Source organism: Gymnoscopelus microlampas, assembly GCF_963454915.1.
Source record: "Gymnoscopelus microlampas genome assembly, chromosome: 1".
NCBI lineage: Eukaryota > Metazoa > Chordata > Actinopteri > Myctophiformes > Myctophidae > Gymnoscopelus > Gymnoscopelus microlampas.
The window spans coordinates 982,532-1,007,168 of NC_139962.1; the positions used below are offsets into that span (position 1 = coordinate 982,532).

The following is a 24,637-nucleotide window of genomic DNA, read 5'->3' on the forward strand; positions in this document are numbered from 1 at the left end:
ACTACATCTCAGAGACAAATATTGTAATTTTACTCCACTGCAATTATTTGAAAACTTTAGTTACTAGTTACTTTGTAGATTTTGATTATTATTACAAACATACATTAGCCATTTCAGCCCTATTTAAACTTTGGCTATTTGAAAAAAAGCCGATCTACAAGCTCACAACGCGTCGCATCACAACGCTTTTTCAAATGATTTTTAATACATTTTAGACATAACGGTAACTTGTGAAACCGGACATTCTGCATACTGAGTACTTTTACTTTTGGTACTTTAAGTATATTTTGATGCCAATACTTCTGTACTTTTACTCAAGTAAATGTTTATTACCGGACCTTTACTTGTAACAGAGTGTTTCTACATTGCAGTATTGATACTTTTACATATAAGTAAGAAATGTGAGTACTTTTTCCACCACTGATAAAGTAAAGTTATATTAATAAAGTATTAATAATGATAGTAGTAGTGGTAATCAATGTTCACGTTAAGCCATATATTACATATTATCACAAAGTGTTGTGAGCTTGTAGATCGGCTATTTTTGCAGAATGTTTACCTCAGAATAGGGAGGCTAGTGTTCATGTGGTTTAAAGAGCAGTGGATCAGAGTTATGTAATGAGATACTTAACAGGCTCTGTGTATGACTGTAGTTCCTCTTCCATACGGTGACATTCCTGTTTCCTGTTCTAGATCAGTTTCTCATCGCTTCATTTGATTGGCTCAGCAGCAGATTTGAACAGGAAACAGGTGTCGTGTGTTTTTAGTTCACATCTGCTGCTGAGCCAATCATGAACAGAGCCTGTTTCCTGAAGGCAAACTTAATAAGCTAATACACTTCTTGCCATGAAGAAGACAGTACAGATGTTTGTAACACATAGTGGGATGTTGAACATTAGACTGAAATGACAGCTTGAACTCATCACCACATCATGTGACTGTGAGTGTTAGTTGTTTTGCTCTTGTGATTGGCCAATGATCAGTGAGGCTTATGGGTAATGTAGTAGATGTCATGGATACGAGTGAATGTCATTGTGTGTGTGTGTGTGTGTGTGTGTGTGTGTGTGTGTGTGTGTGTGTGTGTGTGTGTGTGTGTGTGTGTGTGTGTGTGTGTGTGTGTGTGTGTGTGTGTGTGTGTGTGTGTGTGTGTGTTGTCACAAATTAACAAATTAAGTTAAAACATTTACCTTTATTATTAAGATAACTAATAATTATAACAGTAAACTAATTGAATCATCTCTACCTCCATAGTAGTAGTAATAGTAGTAGTAGTGCTAGCTGTGATAGTGCTGTTATTGGTAGTGTGATGCTGTATAAACTAATTGTTTTACACATTTTCTCTTTTAATGTGTAATTACAGACTTGCTGAATGTACCATCAGTGAGACAAACTGTGAGGTCCTGGTCTCAGCTCTCAGCTCTAATCCATCCCATCTGGTTGAACTGGAGATGTCTAGTGTCTCCCTGGATGATGCTACAGTGAAGATGCTTTGTGATGCAATGAAGAGTCCTCACTGTAGACTGAAGATTCTGACGTCAGTAGTGCTATTATTTATATCTATCTATCTATCTATCTATCTATCTCTCTCTCTCTCTCTCTCTCTCTCTCTCTCTCTCTCTCTCTCTCTCTCTCTCTCTCTCTCTCTCTCTCTCTCTCTCTCTCTCTCTCTCTCTCTCTCTCTCTCTCTCTCTGAGAGTGTCTGTCTGTCTGTCTGTCTGTCTGTCTGTCTGTCTGTCTGTCTGTCTGTAATGAAATGTGCATACAGGCACTTAACGAGCCATCATGAACCTTCTAATGTTACATCACCTTGAGGCAATAATATGTACAGTTGGGTTGAAAACATTTCCACAGAGAGATCACTACTCTAATATAATAACAACACTCTTAGTTAAGGAATTTTAGCAAGATGTTTGAACCATCTGTGAAAAAATGTACTACGAATAGCTTACTTCACCATTGTCTAATCACCTCTCAATTAATGCAAATCCTCTTGGAGAATCCTGGAGAGCCAATCAATGTTAAGGAGCCCAGAGGGAACATATGAAACAAATTAGGAGTCTAAAATTAACTTGTGAGGTGTCTAACTAGTAGTGATGCGCGGGTCGGGTTTTTTCATGACCCGCCCCGCCCCGCCCCGCGACGGAACCCAACCCGCCTCAACCCGCCCCGCGAACCCATATATAAATCTATGGCTCAACCCGCCCCGCGCCCCGCGATTTTTTTTTAATTCTGTAAAATCATGGTTAGAAAATAATCCCCAAGTGTATTCAAACTGTTTTATTGTTATTATTCTTATTCTTATTAGGAATAAAGACAAAACAAGAGCATGTGATTTTTTATTTTTTTTTGCGTGTGAGAGCGGCTGACCCGCTCACCCGCAGCCCGCATAATTGCCTCCGAAATTCTGACTTGACCCACCCGCGCCGCGGGTTGACCCGCGGGTCCCGCGGGTTACGGGTCAACCCGCGCATCACTACTAACTAGGGGTTTTCAGGGGTGCTGAATCCATTCCAACCATTATTTTTGAGTAAAAATGTCTCCCTGGCCATCTAATATCTCCCTGGCCATCTAATATATCATATTGGTTATTGTTAAGCTGTAATGTAAAGCACAGTGTATAATCAATGGGATTGGGGTGTTTTTTAATTGATTCTATTCTGAAAAATTAAATAAGAAAATATTGCTCCAGGATTTTCCACAAGGATTTGGGTTTGCATTAATTGAGAGGTGATTCTAGACACCTATAAGAACACATTGGTGAAGAAAGCTATTGGTTGTAAATGTTTTCACAGATAGTCCAAACGTCTTGCTAAAATTCCCTAACACTCTCTGACATGTGGATTTAGTTTAGTCAATTCAAGATGAAAACAACAACAGCTTGTTTACAAAGGTTAGTATATATGAGATGTAATACTGATGATCATTTAGATTATTCCAGTGGTCTATCCAAGGTTCTAGTCAAGCACTGAACCAACTGGTGAACGAGTCATTAGAATGAAACTGAACTGTAGTGAATAATTCAGTCAGTAAACCAAACAAAAAAAACGATAATTCTCACAACTATAAATGATGACACCTTGTATTCCTCACTGTGATTTATTACGGCAGTGATTTGACATGTGATGTGGTTGCTGAAATGACATACACAATATGTACTTCAATTATACAATATGCATAATGATAATCAACAAACAAACATTATCATCCCACACTTGGAATCAAACAGCTGTATAGAATACAGTGCATTCTAGCAAGCATATACAATACTAACAACACATGAAAAGGGAACGTCTGCTGAACATTATTATATGGTGAATAGAACAATGACTTAATTATCTTGTGTACAATAACTACTTAGGTTAACATTCATACAAACATATCAACCCCATAATAACAACTTATAACATAGTTAACCCAAAAAGTAAATACTTAAGGTAGGATTAACACGACGAACATCAGCAAACATTTGAGAGATTATCAATGTTACTTTAGCTCAACTTTATCAAAACGGACAAACTATGAACTTACACAAATATAGAGTCAAATAGCAGCACTTAAGTTGGTCATTTACGCACATGAAAAGCAAATGAAAGAAGCAAGTTCTGGAACACTCTGCAACTACTGTTGCACCTTGCTGTTTGGACAAGAACAGACTAATAATATTCAATTACATACAGCTGTGTGGTAGCTCAGCCATGCAGGTGCTGAGTGTTAGGGGGGAGGATCTACGTCCTCCCAGTGGGGGCTCCTCACTGGCAGGTGAGTCAGTAGGATACAACTGTAGTGACAACGCACACATTTCAGTTAGACAACTCATTGAATATAGAATATATTTGTATTGAGCATAATTGAGCATAGATATATGAAGCATAGTTTGGCGTGAGGGCTCTGTCTCCATTCATTCCCTGTAAGCATGAACATTTTAGTTAAAGGTAGGGTAAGTTAAAAACCTTTGTTTAAAATAAGTATTAAATAGCTCTATATTCTGATAGTACTCATTGCTATAGAGTGTGTGTTCAGTAAAATTAGTCTCCTTGTCTCTCCAGCTCTTTATGAAACAGAAAATGCATTTTCTTTTCAGTTTCAGTTCCATTTCCAATTTTATCCAATAAGGATAGAGAACTCCATCAGGATATTGATTAAACAGTGAAATTGGAACTGATGACACTAAGAAATGAGCAGGCAAAATTGGAATTGGAACACTATAAAAATGAAGCTTAAAATGGGTACTTTCTCCTGATTGGCTGAGATTTTTACACCTACCGGAAAATGCATTTTCTGTTTATTAAAGAGCTGGAGAGACGGGGAGACTCCTGTTACTGAACAAACACTCTATAGCAATGATTACTATCAGAATATAGTGCTTTAACCTTTTAACAAAATACTTTTTGTTTTAACCAAAAAATATCACTTACCCTACCTTTAAGTTACATGCCAAATAGAATTACAGGGAATGAATTAAGACCTCCAAGGGTAATTGCAAACTTGATGGTCAGCAGCAGACAGTGAGGCAAGGCAACAGACAGCAGAGGAGACAGCAGAGAGGCAGCAACGACAGCAGAGGAGAGCAACAGCAGTACAATGTCACTGCCAGGAGAGAAGTTTAAATAGCCGCCCAGATCAGGAGAAGAGTGCATGTGACTGGTCACCTGATCAGGTTGGTGCGCTGCCTTGAGTTGGCTGCCTGAACTAGCTACGCAGGCTGTGCATCATGTGTGTGTGTGGGGAGGAATCAAGTTGTATGAGTTTGATATTTCAGATCTCATTATGAGTGGCTATGACTGTCTTTCAATGTTTGCGGGCCCTGGGTGGGCAACCCGGCCTGGCGGAGACCTGTGTTGCTTGTATTGCTTGGAATCCTTTCAGTTTTATCCTGTATGTTGGAGTAGTTGGTTGAAAATAGAGTGAGATTGTCTGCAAAGTCAGGATCTTTAAAGGAGAAATCCGGTCATTTTAAGTGTTATGTTTGATGTGTGTCAAATCACTTACCAACGTATAAATGAAAATCGCGTAAATCCACAGAGCCCCCTATCGACCCCCACCGTTGTCATTGTAGGAGGATATAGAATAGCCCAAATTCGCCTATTTTAACCAATGCAAAGTCTGTTTTTTTGCTTCTAGTACTCATTGTTGAGTCCCATGATAATGTAACAGGCGCTAAAACTCCCGACAAGCTAACGGCTAATAACAGAACGAGCTAATGCTGGTTGCTGGTTTCTCTCCCGACCTGGCAACCTGGGGCTGCCATTCAGAGAGATAAGCAGCCCCAGCGTTAGCTCGTTTGTTATTAGCCGTTAGCTTGTCGGGAGTTTTAGCGCCTGTTACATTATCATGGGACTCAACAATGAGTACTAGAAGCAAAAAAACAGACTTTGCATTGGTTAAAATAGGCGAATTTGGGCTATTCTATATCCTCCTACAATGACAACGGTGGGGGTCGATAGGGGGCTCTGTGGATTTACGCGATTTTCATTTATACGTTGGTAAGTGATTTGACACACATCAAACATAACACTTAAAATGACCGGATTTCTCCTTTAAGGTGGGAGAACATGGTCCATTGGAGGTCGGTTTCGGTGGAAAAACTAAACTGGAAACTAGAAATTGTTTAACACTCGCGTGACTAACCCATCAATCTGACCGATTTTAAGAATTTAAAGTGGATTATCTTCTTTCATGAAGCTCTGAGGAAGTTCCCCTTTCATGTCTTTAATCTAAAACGTTTTATAAATAGGAAATTAGCTATACATATACCATCCCAGTTATATTTCGGCTATTTGGACCGCTCTCACCCTTTCTCCCACAGGCACAGAGCCGTTCACACCTCGAGACCCCCCGCACTGGCCCACAGACCGTCATTGTTCTAGTTAATGGATGATTTGCATTTCACTGTCAGCCTGGCCAAGGGACTTCTCTCCTCTAGGTCTACTAATAATGAAATAAAAATGACAACTGCTTTGTCCCCGTAAATCTAACCACTAAATGTTGTATTTGATCGGAGCAATCAACAATGGGCTGCTCTCTCTCTCTCTCTCTCTCTCTCTCTCTCTCTCTCTCTCTCTCTCTCTCTCTCTCTCTCTCTCTCTCTCTCTCTCTTTCTCTCTCTCTCTCTGTGCACTGTTGCCATGTCTGCTTATTATAAGCGACTTTGGGCTTGTTTTTGTATGAAGTAAAAGATAAAAACATTGCTACAAGCTCACAAGCGTCACATTGCGACGCATTGTGAGCTTGTAGATCTGCTATTTTCTAACATTTTAGTACTTTTACTTTTGGTACTTTAAGTACATTTTGATACCAATACTTTTGTACTTTTACTCAAGTAAATGTTTAATTCTGGACTTTTACTTGTAACAGAGTACTTCTATATTTTATGTATAATGCACTTTACATTTGAAAATCTCAAAGTGCAACAATAGGCAGTTGCATAAAAAGAAACATCACACCATTAAAACATCTGTACACGGTCTACTAAACTGGAAGGCTCATAAAGCACTAAGCTTGTTTAAAATGAGATCCTCACAAACACAAATCATGATGACATATAGGAGACAGACAGCACATTACTGCTTCATGCCTCACTGTTTTCTCAGGGCACACACTCAGACAGACACAACTCATGCAGTAAAATGTTCATAGACCTTACTGATTATTTCTCTCGCAAAATTTGGCAACCCGATCACTTTCCCCTTCACTGCAAAGCAGCGAAAAAAGACCAGATCTACAAGCATAAAGCACGTCACGCAGCGACTATTTTAGGCTTGTAAATCAGATATTTTGCGCAGGATTGAGCACATGTTTGAAACATAACGATGTGTTCACTTGTGGCTTTTGTCAGCGACGTGGACAGCTGATAGAAGGAGACGCTTTACGCTCAGGCAAATGTGAATATTATTATTATGAATAATAAATAAATACATTATTATTATGAATAATAATAATATTGGTTTGTCAAGAGATATCCATGAGTTTTGGACAATAGAGACAGTCACGTAATTAGACAGAGGCTCAGTGGTTCATATAGGCTCCATGTTTCTCTCAAGAGTTTAATGTAACGCTACAGATCGCGCTGTTTTATACGTTTATTTTTAATAAAGATTTTACATACAGAATCTGCAGTTACCATTACAAGTTTGCCTATTTTATAATGTTTCTGCCTGCCTGCAACAACATATGTGAGCTCACTGACTGAGCAGAGTGCAATTGAGAAAAACAGCTGAAAAACAGCTGGAAAAACAGCCTTTTTGACCTGCAAGTCAGGCAGCATATGGGATGGTGAAACCCCAGTCATGGGAGTGTTAAATCACGGAAATATGTTGTTTTGTAAATGTTTCCATTTTTTGTCTTTTTACTTTTTTCATATTACACAAGTTTGAATGTTGAGGAAACCATTCAATATAAAAAACAATTTTACACAAAATAGTTACAAACTTCTGTTTCATTTCTGGATAAAAAGAAGAGAATAGTTCAAATGGTGACACAAGTGTGACATTTGCTACAAATCATTTTTGGAGGTCACTCTTCGATTTAAGAAACCGGGCCACTCGTAAATCAAAGATGGCGGCCATTTATTTCAAGATCGCCACCAAAATTAGACTGATTGTGCATTTCAACATATATTTGCCTACTTTTATTTTTTTTATTTTTTTTTACTTTTGTGAGGTCAATCACCAAATCACCAAATCAAACAGGAGTTACCATTTATAACCATCAAAGCATGCCAGCAAGTTGTATGAGTGCCATACAAGGAAACATGTTAGGAGACATGTCACCATCCTTGTTGTAGACCAGGTCTCCCTTCTAGAGAGATTATCAATCCATGGCCATGAGTTTTGGAGGGGGTTTAACTGTTCTACCATGCGGTGGACGAGAGGAGGAATGGGGTAGATATAATCCTAAAGGAAGAGTATATCAACAGATTGAGTTGAAGAGATGGTCAGACAGAGTGATAAACATGAGCATTATGGGCAAGGCGAAGAGAAGCATGGTGAGGGCTAGGTAAAGAGAATGAGAAGTTGGACACCAAGAAGGGAGCAAATGATCTGCACCGATTGGCTAGACAGAGTTAAAGGGATGGGAAGGATGTGCAACAGGTTAAGGTGATAAAGGATAGAGATGTAAATGTTCTAGTAAGCAGGGACAGTGTGTTGAGAAAATGGAAGGAGTACTTTGAGAGAACGGATGGAGGAAGGTGTCAGGAGCTATTTGTGACAGAAGGGCACCAGTGAGAGGAAGGATGTATTAAACGGTAGTGAGACCAGCCATGCTGTACGGCTTGGAAACGGTGGCACTGAGGAAAAGACGGACGGCACAGCTGGAGGTGGCAGAATTGAGGATGCTATGATTCTCATTAAAAGTGAAGAGGAAGGACATCAGAAATGACTAAAATAGAGGATCAGCCCAGGTTAGAAGGTTTGGGGATAAAGCAAGAGATGTGAGGTTAACTCACTGAGTGCCAGGATTGCCAGAATTATTTCAGAATTGATTCTGAAAAGTGCCAGAGTTTTTTTCACAGAAAACAAAAAGTGCTTAGGAAGAGAGATATAGCCTTTTTTAGTTCTAAGTTAAACAAGGAGTGGATGGAGCTGCACATCTTCTGGTAATGATATCTTGGGTTCTGAACATTAAAAAAAAAAAAAAAAAAAATCATTTTTTTCATTTTTTTCAAAAACACGTCAAACACGTTAATGGCACGTTGCGCAATAGCGATAAAACACGTGAAACACGTTAATGGCACTCAGTGAGTTAAGATGGTTTCGACCTGTGAAATGCACTTTACATTTGAAAATCTCAAAGTGCAACAATAGGCAGTTGCATAAAAAGAAACATCACACCATTAAAACATCTGTACACGGTCTACTAAACTGGAAGGCTCATAAAGCACTAAGCTTGTTTAAAATGAGATCCTCACAAACACAAATCATGATGACATATAGGAGACAGACAGCACATTACTGCTTCATGCCTCACTGTTTTCTCAGGGCACACACTCAGACAGACACAACTCATGCAGTAAAATGTTCATAGACCTTACTGATTATTTCTCTCGCAAAATTTGGCAACCCGATCACTTTCCCCTTCACTGCAAAGCAGCGAAAAAAGACCAGATCTACAAGCATAGAGCGCGTCACGCAGCGACTATTTTAGGCTTGTAAATCAGATATTTTGCGCAGGATTGAGCACATGTTTGAAACATAACGATGTGTTCACTTGTGGCTTTTGTCAGCGACGTGGACAGCTGATAGAAGGAGACGCTTTACGCTCAGGCAAATGTGAATATTATTATTATGAATAATAAATAAATACATTATTATTATGAATAATAATAATATTGGTTTGTCAAGAGATATCCATGAGTTTTGGACAATAGAGACAGTCACGTAATTAGACAGAGGCTCAGTGGTTCATATAGGCTCCATGTTTCTCTCAAGAGTTTAATGTAACGCTACAGATCGCGCTGTTTTATACGTTTATTTTTAATAAAGATTTTACATACAGAATCTGCAGTTACCATTACAAGTTTGCCTATTTTATAATGTTTCTGCCTGCCTGCAACAACATATGTGAGCTCACTGACTGAGCAGAGTGCAATTGAGAAAAACAGCTGAAAAACAGCTGGAAAAACAGCCTTTTTGACCTGCAAGTCAGGCAGCATATGGGATGGTGAAACCCCAGTCATGGGAGTGTTAAATCACGGAAATATGTTGTTTTGTAAATGTTTCCATTTTTTGTCTTTTTACTTTTTTCATATTACACAAGTTTGAATGTTGAGGAAACCATTCAATATAAAAAACAATTTTACACAAAATAGTTACAAACTTCTGTTTCATTTCTGGATAAAAAGAAGAGAATAGTTCAAATGGTGACACAAGTGTGACATTTGCTACAAATCATTTTTGGAGGTCACTCTTCGATTTAAGAAACCGGGCCACTCGTAAATCAAAGATGGCGGCCATTTATTTCAAGATCGCCACCAAAATTAGACTGATTGTGCATTTCAACATATATTTGCCTACTTTTATTTTTTTTATTTTTTTTTACTTTTGTGAGGTCAATCACCAAATCACCAAATCAAACAGGAGTTACCATTTATAACCATCAAAGCATGCCAGCAAGTTGTATGAGTGCCATACAAGGAAACATGTTAGGAGACATGTCACCATCCTTGTTGTAGACCAGGTCTCCCTTCTAGAGAGATTATCAATCCATGGCCATGAGTTTTGGAGGGGGTTTAACTGTTCTACCATGCGGTGGACGAGAGGAGGAATGGGGTAGATATAATCCTAAAGGAAGAGTATATCAACAGATTGAGTTGAAGAGATGGTCAGACAGAGTGATAAACATGAGCATTATGGGCAAGGCGAAGAGAAGCATGGTGAGGGCTAGGTAAAGAGGATGAGAAGTTGGACACCAAGAAGGGAGCAAATGATCTGCACCGATTGGCTAGACAGAGTTAAAGGGATGGGAAGGATGTGCAACAGGTTAAGGTGATAAAGGATAGAGATGTAAATGTTCTAGTAAGCAGGGACAGTGTGTTGAGAAAATGGAAGGAGTACTTTGAGAGAACGGACGGAGGAAGGTGTCAGGAGCTATTTGTGACAGAAGGGCACCAGTGAGAGGAAGGATGTATTAAACGGTAGTGAGACCAGCCATGCTGTACGGCTTGGAAACGGTGGCACTGAGGAAAAGACGGGCGGCACAGCTGGAGGTGGCAGAATTGAGGATGCTATGATTCTCATTAAAAGTGAAGAGGAAGGACATCAGAAATGACTAAAATAGAGGATCAGCCCAGGTTAGAAGGTTTGGGGGATAAAGCAAGAGATGTGAGGTTAACTCACTGAGTGCCAGGATTGCCAGAATTATTTCAGAATTGATTCTGAAAAGTGCCAGAGTTTTTTTCACAGAAAACAAAAAGTGCTTAGGAAGAGAGATATAGCCTTTTTTAGTTCTAAGTTAAACAAGGAGTGGATGGAGCTGCACATCTTCTGGTAATGATATCTTGGGTTCTGAACATTTAAAAAAAAAAAAAAAAAAAATCATTTTTTTCATTTTTTTCAAAAACACGTCAAACACGTTAATGGCACGTTGCGCAATAGCGATAAAACACGTGAAACACGTTAATGGCACTCAGTGAGTTAAGATGGTTTCGACCTGTGAAAAGGAGAGATGATGGGTACATTGAGAGAAGGATGCTGAAGATGTAGCTACCAGGTAAGAGGCGAAGAGGAAGGCCAAAGAGGAGGTTTAAGGATGCGGTGAGAGAGGACATGCAGGAGTCACAGAGGAAGACACAGAAAACAGAACCAGATGGGGGAAAATGTAATACATGAGATTTGTTTTGCTGAGTCCCTGAGTTTGCCTGTGAGCACAGTTGTATGGCATGTTTTTTAAATGTTTCAATTTTGATGGTTATAAATGGTAACTCCTGTTTGAAAATGTAAAAAAAAAAAAACATTAACCTCACAAAATAATTGGCAAAGATATGTTGAAAAGCAAAATCAGTCTAATTTTGGTGGCCATTTTAAAATAAATGGCCGTCATATTTGATTTACGAGTGGCCCAGTTTCTTAAATCGAAGAGTGACCTCCAAAAATGATTTATAGCAAATGTCAGACCTACCTGCAGATTATTCTAGTGTCAGTTACCTTATGGGGACTATGTGGTCGACACACACAAACACTTTGCACCTTAATCCCGTGTACAACATTTCTGTTTTTTTCTCGCACCTTAACTAACATCCATAGCGTTATATCTTACCTAAGGTACACACCTTATATCTTACCTCAGGTTAACTTACCTTATAGGTCTAAATATGTAGATAATGTGTTTGTTTTTAACTTTAACTTTTTTATTGATCTCTCTTCCCCCTTGCCCCCCCCCCTTTTTATTCTTCCCTTTCTCTTATGTAAATAAAAACGATTTAACACTTGCACAAAAACAAATTTCACCCACTGTTTTACACCTGTAAACCTGTGTTGAGACAATAAAGTTTATTCTGAACTATTTTCAGATTTCAACATTCGGCACATCATTTAAAAGCTGACTGTGTCCAACTTCAGGTGTTTTCTTTTCATTGGAAATATGATTGGCAGAATAAGCAAACCTGATTTCAGAGAAGACAATAAGTTTAACAGTTCAAAAGGGCTTTATTAACAGACATAGTCCAGTACACAGTCAGCAGATCAGGCTCAGTTTTAAAGGTTCATAAATGGGTAAACTGGCTCTGGCTCAGAGGCACAGGTTATTAATCCAAAAAAGACAAGTAGAAGTCCAAAATGCAAGAGGTAACTAAAACCGAGTCAGAGTGTTTCCTTAGTGGGTGGGAACACTCACTAAGCAACTAAGCAATGCACTGAACAAAAAGAGGAAATTGGATAAACAGGTGAAACAATCCTTTTCAACACAGGTGGAAACTAAACAGGCATGAGAGACTAACAGATCTAATAGGATCTATTATGCATTATCCAGTGACCAGGTGCATAGCTGGTGACAGTACAGTATGTATGAGAATATGATTTATTTATGATCCAGTTTCATGAACACAGTTATCAGAGCAGACGACAAAGACACTTACATAAAACAATATGTTCATATGTGTTTCTCTCCATTCAGGCTGAGTAACTGTGGCCTCTCAGAGAGTTGCTGTGGAAATCTGGCCTCAGTTCTCTGTTCCAACTCAAGTCTTCATGAACTCGACTTGAGTCATAATGACTTGAGCGATTCAGGGGTATCGCTGCTCCTTCCTGGACTTGAGAGTCAACAATGCAGACTGAAGATCCTCAGGTTAGATCAGTTCATGCTGATGTTATAACACATTTCCATTAGGTTATAACTATAGAAATGTGATTATTTTCAGTTCTGTTTCTGTGTTAAACTTCTGTTTCATTTCTGGATAAATAACTTAGCTGCCCCCCACCCCCCCGCAATTACTCAATCATTCTCATATAATAGCATTTGAAAACACGAGAGAAAAACACCTTTGAATGGTGATTCACTCTTTCGGTGTGTATAAAGATAAAAATTATGTAAAATTCCTCTCTTTCTCTCCAGTGCTCGCTCTCTGTCTTTAATGGTCTCTGAGAACCCCGCCCTTCCTAGCTCTGTCACCCTTAACCATAATAGAAGAAAAACACAGTAATGCACACATATGGTCGATATGTTTTTTCTTTGGGCTTGACACAAACAAAAGCAAGGGAATAATATTGTAATGTTAACCTGATCACAATGGAACACAGATTTTACCGCGTACAGCTGGCATAGTGGACAAACATGTAACAGTAAGTGAATTGTTGCTAGTGGATAGGGCTAACACTGCTATAGGTTGAATTGTAAGTTTTCAATTTGTGTATTTGTGATTGAGTATTCAGATTTGTGATATATCTATCTATCTATCTATCTATCTATCTATCTATCTATCTATCTATCTATCTATCTATCTATCTATCTATTTTTTCAGGTTGAGACAAACTAACCTCACGGAGAAATGCTGTAAGGAATTATCATCACTTTTCAGTTCCAACTCATGTAGTCTGACAGAGTTGGATCTCAGTTACAATAAGTTACAGAATTCAGGAGTGAATCGGCTTTCTATTGGACTGAAGAGTCCACACTGCACATTGGAGATTCTGAGGTGAATAATGTGTTATCTCTCTGTGTGGATTTCTACGTGAATATCAGAAGCAATTGGTTAAGACGTTTTGTTTCTCTGCAGGTTGTCACACTGTCTGGTCTCAGAGGAAGGCTTTTCTTCTCTGGCCTCAGCTCTGCGTTCCAACCTCTCCCATCTGAAAGAGCTCGACCTGAGCTTCAATCGACCAGGAGACTCGGGAGGAGAGCAGCTGCTCTCTGTTGGACTGGCTACTCTCAAGTGAGTAGATTTGTGAAGTCATTCCATGCTGAAATGGTTTGTGAGAGATATTTTTGCAATAATAAACACCCGCATGCACACATATAAATGCTTTAATAACAGGCTAAGGAAAATAGTGAAACCAACTATATTAGTTAATGGTTATGGCCTTAATTTAGGTTCATATTCAAGTTTTTGATAAGAGGAGTGTAATATTAGGCTACAACTTATTACCGCTGGGCCAAGGAAAAGGCGCACCTTGTTGAGTAAAAACAATCACACGCAGTGTGAAGTGAGTGGTGCCTTGAGTTAAATTCATTAAGCTATATGAACTAGAGGAACAATGTTAAATCCCTGTCCATTCATTTCACGGCAAACAGGAACATAGTGGGGGTGGGGCTTAAGCAATTACAGGCTGTCCCTATTGACCATCTAAATGCTCCTAGCAAGTTTCGGAAGTTTACCATGGTGGGAAAGTGTTGGCCAGCCAATAGGAACACAGAGGGGGCGTGGCTTAATCAATTATAGCCTTCCCTATGGAGGGAGCGGAGCAATTGTTCTGGCTGGCCCGCTGGGTGCCACACTTGGTCCCTGGTGTGGCTATTGTGATGGTAGATCCCTGACAAGTTTTGTCGATCGGAGCCACAGTGTGCCTCGCAGGTCCACATTTTCAGCACGCGTGTGTGTGTGTGTGTGTGTGTGTGTGTGTGTGTGTGTGTGTGTGTGTGTGTGTGTGTGTGTGTGTGTGTGTGTGTGTGTGTGTGTGTGTGGGGGTGTGTGTGTGTGGGTGGGTGTGTGTGTGTGTGTGTGTGTGTGTGTGTGTGTGTGTGTGTGTGTGTGTGTGTGTGTGTGTGTGTGTGTGTGTGAGTGTGTGCGTGCGTGCACACATGCGCACTTCGCAAGCACATGTGCTGAACCAGCGTGTGTGTGTGTGTGTGTGTGTGTGTGTGTGTGTGTGTGTGTGTGTGTGTGTGTGTGTGTGTGTGTGTGTGTGTGTGTGTGTGTGTGTGTGTGTGTGTGTGTGTGTGTGCATGTCTTTAAGTGGCTCCTGCTTGTGTTGAATTAGTGTAACTGGTTGCAATCAACTGCATCTGTCAAATGTAGGAGAGGTTGGCACCACTCAAAAATCCATTGACCAGATCTGTAGAGGGTGCAGTGGAGTAACTAAAAAAAGATTCTATCCGCTGGAATACTTTATTTTCTGGACAAAAAGTGTATTTTAGACGGCTCAACTGCACTGCATGTTGAGGGGACGGCTGTGCTGTGCGACAGAGAGAGGCAGAGAAAATCCTCTACATTACAGACGGACAATGTAACATAAAGACTTACGCGGTTGTCATAATTATTAAAGTTTCCTAAACGTAACTTTCAAGTGAAGTTTATGGGGCTAAAGGAAGGGAGGAGTCTTGTCTGCCTCTGTGCTGAATCAACGTGGTGTGTCTCAGCGTGACCAGACACACACACACACACGCACACGCACACGCACACGCACAGGCGCGCGGCCGAGACACAATTGGGTGGTATGGCAGCGATGACGTTCTTAACTTTCTGTGTGCAGTGCATGCACTCAAACTTTATTGTTGATCATGCGTGACGTGATAGAAGCATTTATTTTTGCATTGGTAGGTCAGATTTTTTTTTAAATAAAATTAAAAGATATATATATATATTTTAATTCAAATGCAATAAAATAAATTCACATTCAAATTATTTCCGAATCGCTAAATTCGTTCTGACGGCACTAAAGTACACCTTATAGAATAAAAAAAAAAAATCGGAGTTCAATACATGTGGATTTGTATTTGAACTAGATGTTCAGGCCACTACGGGGCCTTCAAGTCCTAGAAATGGTTTAGTAACAACTTGATTTGAACAGAAATGTTGAATTTGTGATGAAAAATAATTTAAACATACAATAACATTGTGTTTGTGATATCTCACTTCACTTTGCAATTTTTTATTTTGGTTATCAGTTCAACCATGTAGACAATACACTACATATGCATAAAAACAACAACAATGATAATACATTGTATTACATGGAACAGGACCATTTGTTTCAAAACTAGATCATTTTAACTTGATTCCGTTTTTGGCTAACTGGATGAGTATTAACAACACATTGAGTGCCAAACACATAGATCTACATGTTTGCAAATACACCCGTCGAGTGCCATAACCGTAGATCTACGTGTTTTCAAATTTTATTTTTTCTATTTTTCTATTTTCTATAACACAACTTAGGAATGATCCGAGGACCTTTTAAAATGGAATAGACGGATGTTAATCCAGTCCAAAAAACGTCACTTCCGTCAGCTCCAATAATAGGATCTTGAAAAAAAAGGTCCATATCTCCATATCTTTTTACAGTGGTGAAAACAAGCCATTTTCGACAGGCGATCACTCTGAAATATTATTGTTTTTTGTTTTTGTTTTTTTAAACCTCTGGTACTTGATATGTAAAAGGCAGGCTTTTATGCGATCAGCTCAAGTAATGTAAACAACTTTGGGAAGTCAAGTGATATAGTAATTGAGAACCTACAGTTCAGAGTTGATATGGATGCCTTCTTCTCATATTTACAAAACAATTTTAGCACTGACTTTTAGGTAAATGTTAGAAAAGTATATGATAATAATAATTTTATTATGAGCAATTCCTGAGAGGACACCAAAAGTAGTGCTGTAACACATAGGGCCCTATTTTGCGCCCATGTCGCGCTACACACTATTTGGGGGTTTAGCATGGCGTGTAGCAACTCATAATTGCTACATGGCCAAGTTGCTATCTTCCGACACCAGACTTAAACACTGTTACATTATGCATAGGTGTGGTTTGGGCGTTACATTAAAAGTCTCTTTAGGAGACCAGAAGTAGGTCTTGAAGAACAAGTTTGTTCACAGTACGGTAGTTGTAGTGAAGGGAATGCAGTTATGCTGAATTTGGGGTGCCGATTGCTATTGTTCACTAGGTTCATGTCGGTGTGTCGGCCAGAACACCACTTTAGGGGCCCTTATTCCAGATATTAAAGGGGAAATCCACCCATTTTCAATATTTAACTATGTCATTAATATAGCATAAAGGAGTTGTGTGGAAAAAAGAAAAAAGTTCCCCCCTTTCTGTGTTGCCTTGAACTGGAGGATTGATTTTGGGTTTAACATTGCAAATTACAACATGATGACTCATCGTGTTGTAATTTGCCATGTTAAACCCAAAATCAATCTTCCAGTTCAAGGCAATACAGAAAGGGGGGAACTTTTTTCTTATTTCGACACAACTCCTTTATGCTATATTAATGACATAGTTAAATATTGAAAATGGGTGGATTTCCCCTTTAAAGAAGAGGACAGAGAGAGGCTTGATGCTGTGTTTTCTCCTTTTACTTTCTCCTTTTGCAGTCTTACAGGCATGTACTAACAGTTCAACAATGCAAAGGTGTATGTGTGGTTTTCTGGGAATAAACAGAATAAAGACACATATAAGTGCTCTAATATAAATACTATGTACCATCAGAGGTCTAACATATCACACACACATATCAAACCAGTCAAATGGTGTCATCTGGAAAGATACAATGCCAAATAGCATACACTTCACAGTTTAGAGTTTAGAATAGTAGTTGTATATCCAAATACAATGCTATATGTATAGGAACTGTCATAAATTACCCAACTGTGACTAGAAAATACTGCAGCTTGAATTATGCAGAATGCGTTGGCATGACATGACAAATAATCATACAATAAAGAGTCATAAACTCATATGCAGTAGTTATTCTTAATAACCAACATATTAAGGACTTGTTGTGAGAGAATGACAGTGTATACATTAGCCCAACTATAATCATCCCTGAACGTCAGCCATTACTGACAAGCATAGAGCTAATTCAGACAATAGATATTAGCGGGTGCAATACGTTAGTAAACCCGAACCAAACCCGCACCCTAACCCTAACCGCACGCGGATGCCACATAGTCGGAGAAAAGGTCTGTCGGATTAACGCATGCCTCCCGATATGAGCATAGCAACAGGTACTAGCTTAGATAGCACTTAGCTTAGTTAGCACTTTACAAACTTAATGAGCATGTTTTAGTTCCACAAATATTATTAACATCAACAATGAACTTACATGGTCATTGACGCACACAACACACTCTAGTTAGGAGCAGACTCAAACTAACTGAATTAACATCTTAAAGACGACTGAATACTCTGTATTGACGTCAGGAATGTCTCTGAGAATGTCCGTGGCTTTCAGAGCGTCTCACTGAAAACTCTCGCGGGATTTGACCCGCTATTCAGAATAAAGGCACTTGGATAGTTTTAGCTTGGCAATCAGTGTTCACAGTCACAATCTAGAAATGCAATATCAGAATGTCAACGAAATGATACATAGAATGAAATGCTTAAATCTATAAGTTGGGGGCCTTTTCTATAGTAGTACACAGGGCCGTGTTTATGCACAGGCAATGTAGGCACATGCCTATGTCTTGTCGGGGGGGGGGGGCGAAAAATGCCCCCCCCAAAAAAAAAAAAAAAAAAAAAAAATGTTTTTTTTTTTTTTTTTTTTATTAAATAACATAAGCCTAACCTAACCCTAACCCTAACCCTAAAACCGAAATAAAGTAACAAAGAAACGCCCAAAAACGGCCACAATCCGCGAAATAACCGCAAAATTTCGCGCTGCGCGCGCGTGCATGTGCGCTGGGGGGGGGGGGGGGGCCCGAAAACTGTCCGTTGCCTAGTGCGCATTTTGACATTAACACGGCCCTGGTAGTACAGTCAAAAAGCTTTGTTAAAAGGATAATACAAATAGCCCTGGGGGGTGTGCTACACAGAGCCACCACAGTGTCTATGTGTGAGTGTGTACATGTGTCATATAATACATGTGTGTCTATGTGTGAGTGTGTACATGTGTCATACTACATGTGTGTGTCTATGTGTGAGTGTGTACATGTGTCATATAATACATGTGTGTCTATGTGTGAGTGTGTACATGTGTCATATAATACATACAGTATGTGTCTATGTGTGAGTGTGTACATGTGTCATATAATACATGTGTGTCTATGTGTGAGTGTGTACATGTGTCATATAATACATGTGTGTCTATGTGTGAGTGTGTACATGTGTCATATAATACATGTGTGTCTATGTGTGAGTGTGTACATGTGTCATATAATACATGTGTGTCTATGTGTGAGTGTGTACATGTGTCATATAATACATGTGTGTCTATGTGTGAGTGTGTACATGTGTCATATAATACATGTGTGTCTATGTGTGAGTGTGTACATGTGTCATATAATACATATGTGTCTATGTGTGAGTGTGTACATGTGTCATATAATACATGTGTGTCTATGTGTGAGTGTGTACATGTGTCATATAATACATGTGTGTCTATGTGTGAGTGTGTACATGTGTCATATAATACATGTGTGTCTATGTGTGAGTGTGTACATGTGTCATATAATACATATGTGTCTATGTGTGAGTGTGTACATGTGTCATATAATACATGTGTGTCTATGTGTGAGTGTGTACATGTGTCATATAATACATGTGTGTCTATGTGTGAGTGTGTACATGTGTCATATAATACATATGTGTCTATGTGTGAGTGTGTACATGTGTCATATAATACATGTGTGTCTATGTGTGAGTGTGTACATGTGTCATATAATACATGTGTGTCTATGTGTGAGTGTGTACATGTGTCATATAATACATGTGTGTCTATGTGTGAGTGTGTACATGTGTCATATAATACATATGTGTCTATGTGTGAGTGTGTACATGTGTCATATAATACATGTGTGTCTATGTGTGAGTGTGTACATGTGTCATATAATACATGTTTGTCTGAATGTGTACATATGTCATATAATACATATGTGTCTATGTGTGAGTGTGTACATGTGTCATATAATACATGTGTGTCTATGTGTGAGTGTGTACATGTGTCATATAATACATGTGTGTCTATGTGTGAGTGTGTACATGTGTCATATAATACATGTGTGTCTATGTGTGAGTGTGTACATGTGTCATATAATACATGTGTGTCTATGTGTGAGTGTGTACATGTGTCATATAATACATGTTTGTCTGAATGTGTACATGTGTCATATAATACATATGTGTCTATGTGTGAGTGTGTACATGTGTCATATAATACATGTGTGTCTATGTGTGAGTGTGTACATGTGTCATATAATACATATGTGTCTATGTGTGAGTGTGTACATGTGTCATATAATACATATGTGTCTATGTGTGAGTGTGTACATGTGTCATATAATACATGTGTGTCTATGTGTGAGTGTGTACATGTGTCATATAATACATGTGTGTGTGAGTGTGTACATGTGTCATATAATACATATGTGTCTATGTGTGAGTGTGTACATGTGTCATATAATACATATGTGTCTATGTGTGAGTGTGTACATGTGTCATATAATACATGTGTGTCTATGTGTGAGTGTGTACATGTGTCATATAATACATGTGTGTGTGAGTGTGTACATGTGTCATATAATACATATGTGTCTATGTGTGAGTGTGTACATGTGTCATATAATACATATGTGTCTATGTGTGAGTGTGTACGTGTGTCATATAATACATGTGTGTGTGAGTGTGTACATGTGTCATATAATACATGTGTGTCTATGTGTGAGTGTGTACATGTGTCATATAATACATGTGTGTCTGAGTGTGTACATGTGTCATATAATACATGTGTGTCTGAGTGTGTACATGTGTCATATAATACATGTGTGTCTATGTGTGAGTGTGTACATGTGTCATATAATACATGTGTGTGTGAGTGTGTACATGTGTCATATAATACATGTGTGTCTATGTGTGAGTGTGTACATGTGTCATATAATACATGTGTGTCTATGTGTGAGTGTGTACATGTGTCATATAATGTGTGTGTGTGTGTGTGTGTGTGTGTGTGTGTGTGTGTGTGTGTGTGTGTGTGTGTGTGTGTGTGTGTGTGTGTGTGTGTGTGTGTGTGTGTGTGTGTGTGTGTGTGAGTGTGTCATATAATACATGTGTGTCTGAGTGTGTACATGTGTCATATAATACATGTGTGTGTGTGTGTGTGTGTGTGTGTGTGTGTGTGTGTGTGTGTGTGTGTGTGTGTGTGTGTGTGTGTGTGTGTGTGTGTGTGTGTGTGTGTGTGTGTGTGTGTGTGAGTGTGTCATATAATACATGTGTGTGTGAGTGTGAGTGTGTCATATAATACATGTGTGTGTGAGTGTGAGTGTGTCATATAATACATGTGTGTCCAGTGCAGTGTTGATTTCGTCGACTAAAAAATGTTGGTTGACCTTTTTTCACTGACAAAAACAAAATAAAACTAAACAAAACATAAGCTATGACTAAAATTAAGACTAAATATACTGACAATTTCGTCAACAAATAGAAACTAAAATGTTGGAGAGGGACGAGTGGAGAAGAGATCCAGTAGAACTAAAAGACAAGTCATTTAAGCTTGTTTGTGCTCGGTTGTTGCGCTTTGAAAATAGCCGATCTACAAGCTCACAATCGGCTATTTTCAGCATGCAACCAAGTGTAAAATCAGCCACTACGACACCATCAAGTCACCGCCAACATACATTTTAGTCGACTAAATCAACTGTAGATTTAGTCGACTATAATCTTATAATATTTAGTCGACTAAAACTAGACTAACAGTAAAACTTTTCAGATGACTAAAATATGACTAAAACTAAATGGAATTTGATTGAAAAGACTATGACTAAAACCAAATCAAAATTTGCTGTCAAAATCAACACTAGTCCAGTGCTTCATATGTAAATTATTAGGTGCTGGAGCTCATGAACCCGTCAGTTTTTCCACCGCCTTATGAATCCATGGCATTTTCATGAGTAACACGGTTTTAACCACTACTCAGGATCATAGCCACAGACAGATACGTCAGTTCACTCTACGTCTGTCCTCTCTCTCTCTCTCTCTCTCTCTCTCTCTCTCTCTCTCTCTCTCTCTATGGATATTTCCACATGTCTTCTCATCAAGTTGTAAACATGACAGAACTAGCGTAGGACTCCATCAGACCGCAATGTGTCTAACAGCGAATAATAAAGTGTTTTGTCTGAAGATTTACAAACCCTCCTTTTCCATTGCAGGAAGGGACATTGAGGGGAAATGTGAAAGCTGAATTCATAATAAATAGTCTAAATAAAGACGTATTGCATTGTATGTGCATGTGAGGTGACGGAACGCCTTCTAGAGGTACTGGAGCGCAGGAGGCAGGTTCCTGAGCCGAGCTCCGGCATTAATTAAGCACTGTGTGTGTGTGTGTGTGTGTGTGTGTGTGTGTGTGTGTGTGTGTGTGTGTGTGTGTGTGTGTGTGTGTGTGTGTGTGTGTGTGTGTGTGTGTGTGTGTGTGTGTGTGTGTGTGTGTGTGTGTGTGTGTGTGTGTGTGTGTGTGTGTGTGTGCGTGCGCGCGCGTGCGTGCGTGCGTCTGTGTGAGTGTGTACATGTGTCACATAAATGTGTGTTTCATTCCTACAGGTTGGATCAAGAAGAAGAACATTCACCTCAACTCCTTAAAACATGTGAGTACAGTAATACAATATTACTTTATTATTACCCTTTCACTGAAATTTCGCTGCTGTGTCTTGTGACACAGCAGACATATAAAAAATAACAATGACACACACACACACACACACACACACACACACACACACGCACACACACACACACACACACACATGCACACACGCACGCACGCACGCACACCCACACACACACACACACACACACACACACACACACCATATGCTGCCAGACCCGAAACACATGCTCAAAAATGATTATATATGTCCAACTATATTTGAGTGTAAAGTGTCATGTATATTTCATAAGTCACGTCTGATGTGTGATTAATTAAAGGTTGTGCAGAGCCTAGATTTGTGTGGATCACAGGTGTATCTCGTGATGAATCTGCATAAATCCCAGCTGATCGTATTATCACAAGCGCTTGGAGATCATTTGCATTGTTCCACGCCCTATTTCACACCATAAAAGGCAACAGGAAATATCCAACTTCAAACTGACTTCATCCAACGTGAAACCAACTTCACCACGTGAAGAATTTCAACTTTGTCTCTCATCAAAAATAACAGATCTGCAAGCTTACAACGTGTCGCGTTGCGTCGCCATAGCATCCTATTTGTTCTGTCTGGAAGCGAGTCCCTCGATTACACGATGGATCAGCTGATCGTTAATAACGTAATGCCTCTCATGTGTAAGTTTAACCTCACCACCAAATAATAGGCTGAGGTTTACTGAGGTAAAAATATGATGCTGGAATCCAGGGCATACTGCAACACTGCTATATATAGATATATATAGATTATGGACCAGAGCTTTATTGATTACTTTTCAATCAGACTCTGTTTGTGGAAAGATGCAGAAATATAGCCTGGAAACCAGATGAATCTATCAGTGCAACAACACAAGATGCCTTCATCAGATTTGGTCCGGCCCCGCTCGGTTGTGAATGGATTTCCCTGCCTCCGAAGTTGTGGAGCACCAATCAGGGCCCAGTATGAAAATATGGAGGTTCCACACAGAGATTCAGACTAATATCTATGCAGAGATATTAGTCTGGCCATGCCAGGCTAGTGGATAATATGCACATAAGTACAAGATGTGTGCGTACCCTAGCTTACTAATAAGGGTAATAATAATAATAATAATAATAATAATAATAATAGCTTAGTGAATGAGGCTTAATGTGTTGCATTCAGCTCATCCAGATTCTCTCTCCTCTTCTCTCAGTCAATGCTTTTTAACACATTAACATCTACAATGTGCAGAAATAGCATAAATAGATATATTAATATACTGTACAAGCTATGTTTATCACACAACACCAGCGTAATACAAAGTATAAAATAGGACTTAAAGGGAACGTCTACTCAGGCTTTTGTGTTTAAGAAAACTTTCAGTTTTTAAGTTGCTTGATTCAGTATTTAGATATTTATTATTCATTTTATCATTGACACGCATGGGAGTCAAAGCTGGAACAGGAAGTTTGGTGAAATACATTGAAGTCTATGGCAGCCATCTGGACCAGCTTGTGAACAAACACTATTTCTGAACCATTACGTCCTTTGTCAGTTAATCGGTTCAGGAATATAAAAGAAGACATAATTATCACAAGTTGTTTTCCAATCAATTGTTTTTCAATTTGTTTTGTTTTGTCTGTATATTATAATAAGTTCTAGGAAAACATGCTCAAAAGAAGCAACTAGGGCACTAGGCCATTATGAGCATTTTAAACCTACTGTATACATTGAAACTAGCCGATCTACAAGCTCACAATGCGTTTTTCAAAACATCTTGAAATAAAATGTGGAATATTTGGAACACTGGTTTCTGGCTCGGCAGTATCGCGTGATTTGGTTGTCAGGCGGTCAATGATGGACGGTCTTGCGATACTTTGGCACGTTCATAAACGTACTTTGTTGATTTCACAGTTTTTCCTCTGCGCGATTTCCTGTCAATACGGTTCTTTTTTTAGACACCAGTACCTTTGGTTGAGCTGCACAGCTACCACATGACTAGTGGTAGGTTTGATTTAGAGCCTTGTATGAACCGTCGGAATCCCATCCCAAAAGCATCACCTGGGACTAAATTCTCCGAAGAGGAAGATTGAGCTGAGCAGAAAGTTTGATACGTTTGTGAAAATAAAGACAAGAAAGTCAACATATAATGTAACATTATATGTTGACTTTCTTTTCCGC

At 39.1% G+C, this 24,637-nt stretch overlaps 1 protein-coding gene across 2 annotated transcripts in view; it reads left to right on the top strand.

The window, feature by feature from the left end:
* Positions 1–24,637, top strand: part of LOC311049439 (NACHT, LRR and PYD domains-containing protein 3-like) — a 56,207-nt gene that overhangs the window by 17,187 nt on the left and 14,383 nt on the right. For both annotated transcript variants that reach the window (XM_084063009.1, XM_084063010.1), the window contains exons 7-11: positions 1,361–1,534; positions 12,610–12,780; positions 13,454–13,627; positions 13,709–13,864; positions 22,395–22,438. In XM_084063009.1, coding sequence (XP_083919135.1) covers positions 1,361–1,534; positions 12,610–12,780; positions 13,454–13,627; positions 13,709–13,864; positions 22,395–22,438 — 719 coding nt within the window. The remainder of the gene's footprint in view (positions 1–1,360; positions 1,535–12,609; positions 12,781–13,453; positions 13,628–13,708; positions 13,865–22,394; positions 22,439–24,637) is intronic.